This window comes from Myxocyprinus asiaticus, chromosome 12 (genome assembly GCF_019703515.2).
Source record: "Myxocyprinus asiaticus isolate MX2 ecotype Aquarium Trade chromosome 12, UBuf_Myxa_2, whole genome shotgun sequence".
Classification (NCBI taxonomy): Eukaryota; Metazoa; Chordata; class Actinopteri; order Cypriniformes; family Catostomidae; genus Myxocyprinus; species Myxocyprinus asiaticus.
Window position 1 is genome coordinate 4455786 of NC_059355.1, and position 12564 is coordinate 4468349.

General features: G+C 38.3%; 2 protein-coding genes across 2 annotated transcripts in view; both read right to left on the minus strand.

Moving 5' to 3' along the window:
* Positions 1 to 7090: 7090 nt before the first annotated feature.
* LOC127449159 (uncharacterized) overlaps positions 7091 to 12564 on the minus strand; it is a 10028-nt gene continuing 4554 nt past the window's right edge. Inside the window, exon 2 of the mRNA XM_051712393.1 lies at positions 7091 to 8008. Within this exon, the coding sequence (XP_051568353.1) occupies positions 7091 to 8008 (918 nt within the window). The remainder of the gene's footprint in view (positions 8009 to 12564) is intronic.
* Positions 7828 to 12564, minus strand: part of LOC127449158 (uncharacterized) — a 17139-nt gene continuing 12402 nt past the window's right edge. Inside the window, exon 2 of the mRNA XM_051712392.1 lies at positions 7828 to 10835. The gene's annotated coding sequence lies outside the window, so the exon portion shown is untranslated. The remainder of the gene's footprint in view (positions 10836 to 12564) is intronic.

Sequence of the window (12564 nt, forward strand, 5' to 3'; positions counted from 1 at the left end):
CATCTATTAAGACATCTGCACTTGAATTTGTGATTTGATTGATGTCACTGTGGCACCAATCACAGCCTCAACTCTTTTTGAGTATGATGCTACAAGCTTGGCACACCTATTTTTGGGCAGTTTCTCCCATTCTTCTTTGCAGGACCTTTCAAGCTCCATCAGGTTGGATGGGGAGCGTCGGTGCACAGCCATTTTCAGATCTCTCCAGAGATGTTCAATCGGGTTCAAGTCTGGGCTCTGGCTGGGCCACTCAAGGACATTCACAGAGTTGTCCCAGAGCCACTCCTTTGTTATCTTGGATGTGTGCTTAGGGTCGTTGTCCTGTTGGAAGATGAACCTTCGCCCCAGTCTGAGGTCCAGAGCGCTCTGGAGCAGGTTTTCATCAAGGATGTCTCTGTACATTGCTGCATTCATCTTTCCCTCAATCCTGACTAGTCTCCCAGTTCCTGCTGCTGAAAAACATCCCCACAGCATGATGCTGCCACCACCATGCTTCACTGTAGGGATGGTATTGGCCAGGTGATGAGCGGTGCCTGGTTTCCTCCAGACATGACGCTTGCCATTCAGGCCAAAGAGTTCAATCTTTGTTTCTCATGGTCTGAGAGTCCTTCAGGTGCCTTTTGGCAAACTCCAGGCGGGCTGTCATGTGCCTTTTACTGAGGAGTGGCTTCTGTCTGGCCACTCTACCATACAGGCCTGATTGGTGGAGTGCTGCAGAGATGGTTGTTCTTCTGGAAGGTTCTCCTCTCTCCACAGAGAAATGCTGGAGCTCTGTCAGAGTGACCATCGGGTTCTTGGTCACCTCCCTGACTAAGGCCCTTCTCCCCCGATCACTCAGTTTGGCCAGGCGGCCAGCTCTAGGAAGAGTCCTGGTGGTTCCAAACTTCTTTCATTTACGGATGATGGAGGCCACTGTGCTCATTGGGACCTTCAATGCTGCAGAAATTTTTCTGTACCCTTCCCCAGATCTGTGCCTCGATACAATCCTGTCTCGGAGGTCTACAGACAATTCCTTGGACTTCATGGCTTGGTTTGTGCTCTGACATGCACTGTTAACTGTGGGACCTTATATAGACAGGTGTGTGCCTTTCCAAATCATGTCCAATCGACTGAATTTACCACAGGTGGACTCCAATCAAGTTGTAGAAACATCTCAAGGATGATCAGTGGAAACAGGATGCACCTGAGCTCAATTTTGAGTGTCATGGCAAAGGCTGTGAATACTTATGTACATGTGATTTTTTTCATTTTTTATTTGTAATAAATTTGCAAAGATTTCAAACAAACTTCTTTCACGTTGTCATTATGGGGTATTGTTTGTAGAATTTTGAGGAAAATAATGAATTGAATCCATTTTGGAATAAGACTAACAAAACAAAATGTGGAAAAAGTGTAGCGCTGTTAATACTTTCCGGATGCACTGTATTGGATGGAGTTTGTTTTGTGGAATATTTTTTGCAGGACATTGGAAGGATTAGGTCATCTGCAGCACTTTGTTGAAAAGGCTGGCTCACTGAACATTAATTTGACTGCCCGAGGAAACTGAATGTTTTTATTTATTTATTTATTATTATTTTGTGTGTGTGTGTGTGTGTCTGTGTGTGTTGTTCCGCTAGAGGCTGGAGCTTGTTTTGGGGAGGAACAAACCTTAGGGACAGTATGTGGATGAATCTACACATTCTTTGTGTTTATTCTGGCTATTGGCTGGAGTTTGTTTTATAGAGTATCTTCTGTTATGTAATTTTGTCTCACAAAATTTGTATAGAAACACCGTACTTAAGCAATCTGACGGCAAAGTTGCACGGGGATTCTCATAGGCGTACATGAACTGTTTGAGTTTAGAAGGATGGACGCCGGTTGGCACTGTCGTGCGCGGGGTTAATGCGCACGTTTTTTTTTTTCTGTTTGTTTGATTCTGGGGGCAGTTCGGGGTTTGATTGTTACACTAATGTTGGAAAGTGGTCTTTATAATCTTGTTTTTGACACACAATCTATTTTTTCTAATATGCCAATGTCAAATGTTAATATGAGTGGATTATTTTCTCCACGTGGAATGTGAATGATTTGGGGCACCCCATAAAAAGAAGGAAAGTTATTTCTCTTCTTAAACATGAGAAATATGATATAGTGTTTCTTCAAGAAACGCATCTTTCCCTGCAGGAAGCTGAATAATTTGGGAAGATATGGGGTGGACATGTTTTCTTTAGTGCTGGCTCAAGTAGAGCAGGGGAGTCATTACATTGATAAGTAATCATCTACAATTCAAATGTCTCAAACAGTAAAGATAAATTAGGAAGAGTCATTATTGTTTTATCAGAAATTCAGGGCAAAAGTTGATTTTGACTCATATTTACGCACCTAATGATCTTTTATAGATCTTGAAGGGATGTTGTAAGCCGCTGGCACCCCTCATGATATAATATTGGGAGGAGACTTTAATCTTTTGATGGACTCAGTCCTTGATCATAGTGAAGCAAAAGTGTGCCCCCTAGAGCAGCATTGATGCTTCACAGGATGTGTAAAAATCTTGGTCTTACGGATATTTGGAGACTTTTGAACCCTTCTGGTAGGGACTATACATTTTTTTTTCATCAGTCCATAAGATTTATTCTAGAATAGAATAGATTTTGGTTATTCAGGGCAAGACAGTCATACTTTGAGTCAGGTGATAAAGCAGGAAAACTTTTGGCTAGATATATAAAGCAGAGAGAGTCTTTTTCTATCATTCCCTCAGTGAAATCTGCTTGTGGTGAAATATTTACCTCGGCTATTGATATTAATAATGCTTTTAAAGAGTTCTATCTTGATCTCTATAGGTCCACGTCTTCGTCTACTGATGAAGATATTAGGAACTTTGTGGAACCATTAGATCTCCCTAAACTGACGAATGAGCAAAAAAATCTCTTGATTCTGAGATAACCTTGGAGGAGCTTGATGAGGTAATTAAGTCCCTGCCTACAGGCAAGGCTCCAGGGCCTAACGGCTTTGCCGCTGAGTTTTTCAAATCTTATGCTACAGAACTGGCGCCACTTTTGTTAGAAGTTTATACTGATTCATTAAAGAATGGAAAGTTTCCGCCAACCATGACACAAGCCCGGATCAGTCTGATTCTAAAAAAGGATAAAGATCCAAGCGAGTGTAAAAGTTACCGCCCAATTTCGCTGATCCAGTTAGATGTAAAAATTTTGTCCAGAATTCTGGCTAATCGATTAAGTAAAGTTATGACATCTCTTATACATATAGATCAGGTGGGGTTTATTCGAGGCCGTAATTCTTCTGATAATATTAGGCGTTTCATCAATATCATGTGGTCAGTAGCAAATGAACAATCTCCGGTTGCTGCCATCTCTCTTGACGCCGAAAAGGCGTTTGATATGGTAGAATGGGATTATCTTTTCAAGATTTTGGAAAGGTATGGGTTCGGGAATATTGGTTGGATTAAGTTACTTTATAGACACCCTGTAGCAGCGGTACAAACAAATGGGTTAATTTCAGATTATTTTACTCTGGTTAGGGGCACCCGGCAGGGTTGCCCTCTTTCCCCATTATTGTTCTGTCTTGCCCTGGAACCATTAGCAGCCGCGATAAGAAAGGAGGATGATTTTCCAGGGGTGACGGCGGGAGGTGTAGCGCATAAGCTTCTGCTTTACGCAGATGATATTTTATTATTCGTCTCCGACCCCACTAGATCCATGCCTTGCCTCCACAAAATTATTAACTCCTTTTCCAAATTCTCAGGATACAGAGTCAATTGGTCTAAATCCGAAGCTTTGGCTTTGACAGCGTACTGCCCAGTAACGGCTTTCCAGCCGGGCGCCTTTATGTGGCCCAAACAGGGAATTAAGTATTTGGGAATTTTATTCCCAGCAAATTTGTCTGATTTAGTCAGAGTTAATTTTGATCCCTTAATAAAAAGGTTTTCGAATGATGTGAACAGGTGGGCTTCATTACACTTATCGATGATTGGGAAGGTTAATGTTATTAAAATGAATTGCATTCCAGAATTTAACTATCTGCTACAATCTCTCCCTGTAGATGTCCCTCTCTCTTATTTTAAGCAATTTGATAGCATAGTGAAGTCCTTCATTTGGAATGGTAAGCGTCCCAGGTTAAATTTCAGTAAATTACATAGGCCAATTGACAAAGGTGGGTTAGGCCTACCCAAGATTTTATTTTATTATTATGCATTCAGTCTTAGACATTTGGTTCATTGGTTGCTTCCACCTGAGAGAGCTCTTCCCTGGTTTTGTATTGAAAAGGAAGTTCTTGCCCCTATCTCGCCACTGCAAAGCCTTTCGATTAAACTAGCTGGAGAGGTTAAGTCGCACCCCGTTATTTTGCATTTACACTCGATATGGACAAAAGTGTCCAGAGTGTTTAATTCTGATATTTATTTAAATGTTGCCTCGAGCATATGGCAGAACCCTAAACTATGCATTAATAAGTCCCTTTTCTGTTGGTCAGATTGGATTGTGAGGGGGGTTAATGCACTTGGTGACCCTATATGAGGGTGGAATATTGAGATCTTTTGAAAATTTGGTTCAACATTTTGGGATTCCCAGATCTCAGTTTTATAAGTATTTACAGCTGCACCACCTGCTCTGCTCTGTTTTTGGGAGTAGCATACACCCCCCTAGAGCGGCAGATACTCTGGAAGTGGTGATTGCTGCTTTTGGGAAGGGTCATGAGGCATCAGTGTATTACTCCTTGTTAATTCAGAGTCTGGGGGACCGAGCTTTAAATTCTCTTAAAAGATTATGGGTGAAAGATTTAAACTTGGTATTGGAGGAGGGAGTGTGGGCAAGGATTCTAAAAAACATAAAGTCTGCATCTAGAGATGCAAGGGTTCGCCTTATGCAATTTAAGATTTTACATAGATTTTATTGGACCCCCTCTAGATTGTATAGGCTTGGTCTTAAGGACACACCCATCTGCTGGCGATGCCATACTAAAGATGGAGACACCATCCATGTTTTTTGGGGGTGCCTTAAGATCCAAGAATTTTGGCTGAAGATGCAAAGTTTTGTGTATGATGTGTTGGGCACTCAAGTCTTGTTCTGCCCCAGACTCTGTATTTTGGGTGATAGGGAGGTCATGGATTTGGTAGATAAGCACATGAATGACTGGGTTTTGACTGGTGTGATGATTGGTAGACAGGTTATTTTGAGGAGTTGGAAGTCGGATGGAGCACCCTCGTTCCCGGAGTGGTGCGCGGAGATGGGGAGGGTGGCTGCCTTCGAGGAGGGGTCGAGTATTAGGATGGGAGTTAGGGAAACTTACAATAAGAAATGGGGCAATTATTTAGCATTTTTGAGGGAATCTCGAGGTGGGGCGTTGGAGGGAGTAATTTTTTAATTATTATTATACTTGAGTATTGTATGTTATTTTATGTTGTTGTTTTAGTTTTCTGTGTGTGTGTGTCTATATTCTATTGACCACAGGGGTGTTCGTGGGGGGGTCAGGGTGGTTTGAGAGTTTGGTAGGGGGAGGGGATATAGTGGGGGTTTAATGTTAAAAGTTTTTGATTCATTATATAGATGTTGTTGTATTTCTTGTTAATTTATGAATCAAAAATATTAATGACAAAAAAAATCTCCTCATAAACATCCCTTAAATCATTTATTAAGGTGCTTTTAAAAGTTACATAAAACTCACTACCTAAACCATCAATGCCTGGACTTTTCTTTTTGTTCAATTCATTTATTGCTCTTTCTATCTCATCTTTACTTATGCTTTGATCACACCCTTCTCTTCTTTGCCCACTTTTTTTTTTAATTAATCCTATTAGTTCCATTTTTTTCTCTCTCCATTACCCCTTCTGCACTAAAAAGCTTTTCAAAATATTCTTTTACTTCTTTTAAAATTTCCCCACTTTTTTCTACTATTTCACCATTTCCCTTTTTTATTCCTTTTATCATTTCGGCTCTTCCTTTTTTCTTTCCAAATCAAAGAAAGACTTTGTGCATTTTTCCCCTTCAACCAAATATTTTGCTTTACTCCTCAACATCGCCCCTTTATATTTATTTTCTTCCATCTCTTTCAGTTCTTCCTGTATTTCTTTTATTTTTTGTACATCTTGTAGTTCATCATCTATTTGCTTCTCCAAAATTTCTCTTATCTTTATTCTTTATTCCTTTTACATTTCTGTTTTAACACACAATACCTGATAGTGAATTTTTTCACTAAAAATTTGACATTCTCCCACCAAATTCTTTTGTCCTCTACATACATTCTGTTTTCTTTTTCGGTTTCAATCATCTCTTTTATTGTTAAAACATAACCTTCATCTTTTAAAATGTCTGAATTTAAAACCCATACACCTGGCCCTCTTTTTCCTGTATCCCAATCCAACTGTATGAAAAATGGCTTGTGGTCACTCAAACTTGTTTCTTCATACCTTAATTTCTCTATAAACCCTTCTATATTTCTTGTACATAAAACCATATCTATTCTTGTTTGACACATAAAGTTACCTACAATTTGTCTTCTAGAAAATTCCCTTTTCTTTTCATTCCTTTCCCTCCACACATCTATCAAATTATTCTCCTCCATTAGTGCTTTTAACTCCTTCCTTCCCATGTCACTTTTAAAAACCATACCATCTGCCATATCCTGTTTACTAAAAACAGTGTTAAAATCCCCCATCATTATTATTTCCTTGTACTTCTTTATAATACTTCTTAAAACATTAAAAAACTCTTTCTTTTCCTTCTCCTCCGTTGGTGCATGTACATTTACTAAAATCAATTCTCTTCCTTCATATTTTGTCTCAACCACCATACATTTCCCCATCTTATCTTTGTATACAATTTTACTCACTTTAAAAACATCATCCTTCATTAAAAAAGCCACACCTCTCCCAAACCTCCCGTCTCCATTATTGTATAAAATTCCTCCTTCCCATCTCTTTTTATAATCATTCATCACATTTTCTCTCCAATTTGTTTCTTGTAGCACAATAATGTCTTCTCTTTTACATTTTTCTTTGACTTTTTCAAATTTTTTCAAGTCCAAAAGTCCTCTCGCATTAAAAGTCACACAACTTAAAACCATTAAAGAGAAAAGTAATAAATACCTAAAACCCATCATCTCAGCCTTCCTCCTCCAAATCCTTTAACGCTTCATACCTATTTAAACATTTCACTAGTCCTGTTTTCAGCACTTTTTTCCTTGCAGTTTTCACATTTGGCGTTACCTTCAACGATCTTCTTCTTATTAATCCTCTCCCCGCTCTGTCCTTCTCCATCTCCTCTGTCGTATTCTCTCCTTCACTGTCCGTTTCTTTGCTTTGTTCCTTTTCTCTTTGTCCCTCTTTGTCCATCTCGTCCAGAAAAGTTTTAGATCTTGAAGATATTTCCATTAGTGTCCACTCTGAATCTCCTCCTTGTGTTTGTTCTTCATCGCTTTCTTTCTCTTTACCGTCTTCTCTCTCCTCTCCATTGTTTGTTTCCTCTTCTGTTTCCTTTTGTTGTGGTTTCTCTGCTTCTTGCTCCTCTTCGTTGTTTCTTTCCTCCTCGTTGTTGCTTTCATGCATTTGCCCGTTCACCTGTTCTCCTCCCCATCCTTCCTCCTCTTCCATCCAACACACGCATTTATTTAAAAACTCTTGGCATTCCGGGCACTTAACGGCATTACAGTCCCGTGCGAAGTGTCCCCTCTCCTCGCACTTATAGCACTTAAAATCAGGGCAATCTTTCACCAGATGTTCCGGGCTCATGCACAACCGACATGTTTTCACCTGGTGACTGTGCATCACCCGGAAATATTGCGGCCCTTCTGCTGTGTCCAGTTTCGTGCTGTACGGTAGGGAAACCACTTCTCTAGGGAACCTCACTTTGACGAACCTTGTGCCATCCTCAATGTTAGTGCCCGGATATAGTCTCCTTTTAATTTTTGATATGGGGAAAACCCCCCATCCCTTCAATTTTTCTATAATCCCTTCATCTTCCAAATAAACGGGCAAATGCATGAAAGAAACAACATAGTCCCTGTTCTGCAGTTTTTTTACCTCACAGTTAGCTCCTTTTACTGTCAGTCCATCTATCAATTTGTCGCACATTTCTTCCATCTCCAGTGTCAGTTCATACTCTTTTCCTTGTCTCGGTCTCACCGCCAAAATTGTTCCTCCTCCAATTCGCTCCGTTACTGCCTTAATAATATCCTCTGCTTTAGCATCGTTCGCTCCATCCACATTCACAATCAAAGTCGCCTCTTTCAGGTACTTCCTTGTCTCAAAACTTTTCCTCGCTTCTCCATCCTTTCGGTTTCCAGCTCGTTGTCGGTATTCCAGTCCATTGTCGTTGTTTCTCCGTGTCTCTCCAGCCATTTCCGAATTGTTAACCAAAAATCCGTCCATTGTATATATAAACAAAAAAAAAACAAAAACAACAAAAAACCACCACCTTCCAGACAGCGTTAAGCTGCTGTTAGGTGGTTTGAAACCAAGAAAAAAGCAAAAAAACAAAAACAAAAATAGTTCACAGAAAAAATCTACAAAAATCCAAAAGAAAAAAAACAAACAAAACAAACAAAGGTGTGGGAGAGCCTTCCTCTCCCAACTGTTGCCAAATCACTTCCTGTTTGCACTCTAGCGCCCTCAGGGTGGTATGGCCGTAAGCGAGAGTTGCTGTGAACAGAGGGCTATTTAAAGAAAGCCCGCTGCCTGGGCCTCACTCCTTGACACGTGTCTTGGTCTGTAGTTTCAGAAAAAGAAAAAAGATAGGAAAAACAGACCCTGTCCTGACAACCGGTCATTCATTCATTCATTCATTCATTTATTTGTTGTTTTATTAATTGTAAAAAAGTGAAGTGCCTCCTTCCTGCACATACGATTTCATTGGAGCCGGCCACAGTGCCTTTTCCTGCTTACCTGTACGTTAGCTTCCACGTTGTTTGCTAAAAGAGGGAAAACTCGGCTGCACAATCCAACGCTCAACACGTAGCAATAAGCCACTGGGCCAACGCAAACTCTTCCCTACTCAAAGAAAGACCTCTGCACACTTTCTATGGAAAATGTCCAACAAATTTTGCGGCAGCACAGCACTTGGTTTGTACTTTCCTGCTCTGTGTGTTGCTGTCAAGAGGCAGCAAAAAAATAAAACCAGCCTCTGGACTGCCCCCTGGAGGCGGCAAGAAAAAGGACCTGGCTGTCATTTGCCACAGAGCAAGCACAATTGAAAGAAAATACCTGAATCCCCCCCAACCTATTTCCAAGGATGAATGAATAAAAATCACAGCTGTGGCAGGGGGAAGTGTATGAGTTCAAGCAATCCAGGAGAAGCAAAAGCTTACAGCACCTGGTATTCCCAGGCGGTCTCCCATCCAAGTACTAACCAGGCCCAACCCTGCTTAGCTTCCGAGATCGGACGAGATCGGGCGTGCTTTTTTTTTTTTTTTTTATTGAAAAAATATCATCATATAAAACATACTTTGCCACATAAAACTGTTACTTTCTTAGTCATAAGACTAAAATAAAAGACAAAGAACAAAAACAAAACAAAACAGAAAAAAACATCCCCAATACAGGAAAACATTTCATTAAAAACAAGTTAAAACAAGCACATTTTTAAAAATAAATTATTCCCTTCCTGGCATTTCCACATTAAAATCATTAAAGACCAAGTAAATCTCAGGAGTAAAAACCTTATAAAATTCCTCCATTCTCTGTTCCTGTTTAAAATAACAGTACAAACATTCCATATATTTTTCCAACCTTCTTTTCAACACCAACCATACATCCAGTACAACTTTTTCTTGTTTTGCCACTACTCTTCTTTCCCAAATCGCACTTTTCATCAGCATTACAAACAAATTGATCACCTTTCCGTTTTTATTCTTTTTGTCACACCCTAACATTATAATCTTGTTCCATTCTTTATCTTCTGCTTCTCGCTCCCCCTCCAAGTCTCCAATAATTCTCTTACATTTTTCATTAAAATCCTTCAAAGCTTTACAGTATAAAAACAAATGTAAAAAACCTTCATCTTTCTCCCAGCATACTTTGCATGTGGCACTTTGCTCCATTCCGATTCTATTTAACATTGCATCTGTAAAGATCACTCTCTGTCTGATAAAATACTCCAAATTTTCCAATTTTATCTCAATAATCTTCCCTTTCATGTTGTTCCAAATATTTTCTTCTTTTAAACCTTCAAATGTTTTCTGCCAAAACTCACTTATCTTTGGTTTCTTAAAAACTGCATCTCTAAAAAAACCATAAAACATTTTCACTGTACATTCTTTTAAAATCCACAATTTCTCTCCCAGTATTACATACACATCCTTTTCATCTTTCCCCTCTTCCATAGTTTCTATTTTTTTTGTCCATTGCTTAGGTATTGCATTTTTTATAATTTCGTACTTGTTTTTTATTTCTTGTCTACTGATTTCTTCTTTAGCTTCCTCCATCACATCTCTAATGTACTGGGTCGGTAAAAAACCTTCTTTATACTCATATAAAACATCTCTCACTTTAACTATTCCAACTTCCAACCATTTTTTAAAATAGATTTCCTTCCCTTGATTTAAAATGCCAGTGTTTAGGAATAAAGGCTGATTTAAAATGTTTTCTCTTCCATGTAAATTGTATCGTACATTAACTAAAAATTTTCCCCAAGCACTTAAAACCTCTCTATAAAACTTTGGCAAAGCCTCCGTCATCCACTCTTTTGTTCTCATCCATAAAATATTGTCCCCCAGATTAAAATTCCCACATTTGTTTAAAAAATACTCCATTGATGTTTTCCATTCTGCTTTGTTTCCTTCATCCAGATACTTTTTGACCAATTTAACTCTTAGACTATTTTTCCTTTGCTCCACATCCATTAATCCCAAACCTCCCTTTTCCACCACCCCTATTAAAGTATTGTACGCAATTCTCGCTGGTTTCCCTTCCCATAAAAAATCTAAAAAACATCTTTTCAGCCGTTTTTCCACCCACACTGGCATAGATGTCACATATAAAAAATACCACAATTTTGATGACATTAAAACATTCAGGATTAAAACCTTCCCCTTTAGATTAAGTGTCCTCAGTTTCCAAAAGTTCAATCTTCTTTCAATGCTTCCCACTATTTCTTCCCACAGGGATTCTCTCACTTTTTCTTCGTCCTTCCCCATTAAAATCCCTAAAATCTTCATTTCTTTTACTTCTGCAAATTTAAAATTCCCTGTTAAGTCCACCGTCTCTCCAAATCTCATGTACACTGTTTTCTCTTTATTCACTTTTCCTCCTGACCCCTTACAAAACCTCTGCACTATTTCCATTACTTTTTTCACACTTTCTTCTTCTTTAACTATAATTGTTGTGTCATCTGCATATTGAAAGATTTTATTCTCCTCTATGGTTTCTTCAATCGCTATTCCTTTTATTCCCTTTTCTTGTTTTATTGCTAATCCAAGCGGTTCTGCCACCAACGAGTATAAAAGAGCCGATAAAGGACAACCTTGTCTTATTGATCGTGTTATTCTAAAACATTTTGTTAAAAAGCCATTACATTTTATTCTTGTCAACGCTCCCTTATATAAAATATGAATCCATTTAATAAAATTCTTCCCAAACCCAAAACTTCTTAAAATATCAAAAAGATACTCATGTTCCACCCTGTCAAATGCTTTTTCGAAATCTAAGCTAATTATGTACCCTTCTTTCTTTTTTTCTCTCATGTACCTTATCGTGTCTTTTATACTCATTGTTGTATCCGCGATGTCTTTCCCTTTTACTCCATATACCTGGTTTGTTGTGATTATCTTTGGCATTATCTCTTTTAATCTATTTGCTAAAATTTTTGCTAAAATCTTTAAGTCGGTATTTAGCATTGTGATAGGCCTATAGTTTTTTAGTTCTGTTTTTTCTCCCTTCTTCTTATATATTAGCTTCATCAATCCCATACCCATTCTTAACATCATTTCTCCTTTTTTAAAAATCTCCTCATAAACATCCCTTAAATCATTTATTAAGATGCTTTTAAAAGTTACATAAAACTCACTACCTAAACCATCAATGCCTGGACTTTTCCTTTTGTTCAATTCATTTATTGCTCTTTCTATCTCGTCTTTACTTATGCTTTGATCACACTCTTCCTTCTCTTCTTTGCCCACTTTTTTTTTAATTAATCCTATTAGTTCCATTTTTTCTCTCTCCATTACCCCTTCTGCACTAAAAAGCTTTTCAAAATATTCTTTTACTTCTTTTAAAATTTCCCCACTTTTTTCTACTATTTCACCATTTCCCTTTTTTATGCCTTTTATCATTTCGGCTCTTCCTTTTTTTCTTTCCAAATCAAAGAAAAACTTTGTGCATTTTTCCCCTTCAACCAAATATTTTGCTTTACTCCTCAACATCGCCCCTTTATATTTATTTTCTTCCATCTCTTTCAGTTCTTCCTGTATTTCTTTTATTTTTTGTACATCTTGTAGTTCATCATCTATTTGCTTCTCCAATATTTCTCTTATCTTTTTTTCTTTATTCCTTTTACATTTCTGTTTTAACACACAATACCTGATAGTGAATTTTTTCACTAAAAATTTGACATTCTCCCACCAAATTCTTTTGTCCTCTACATA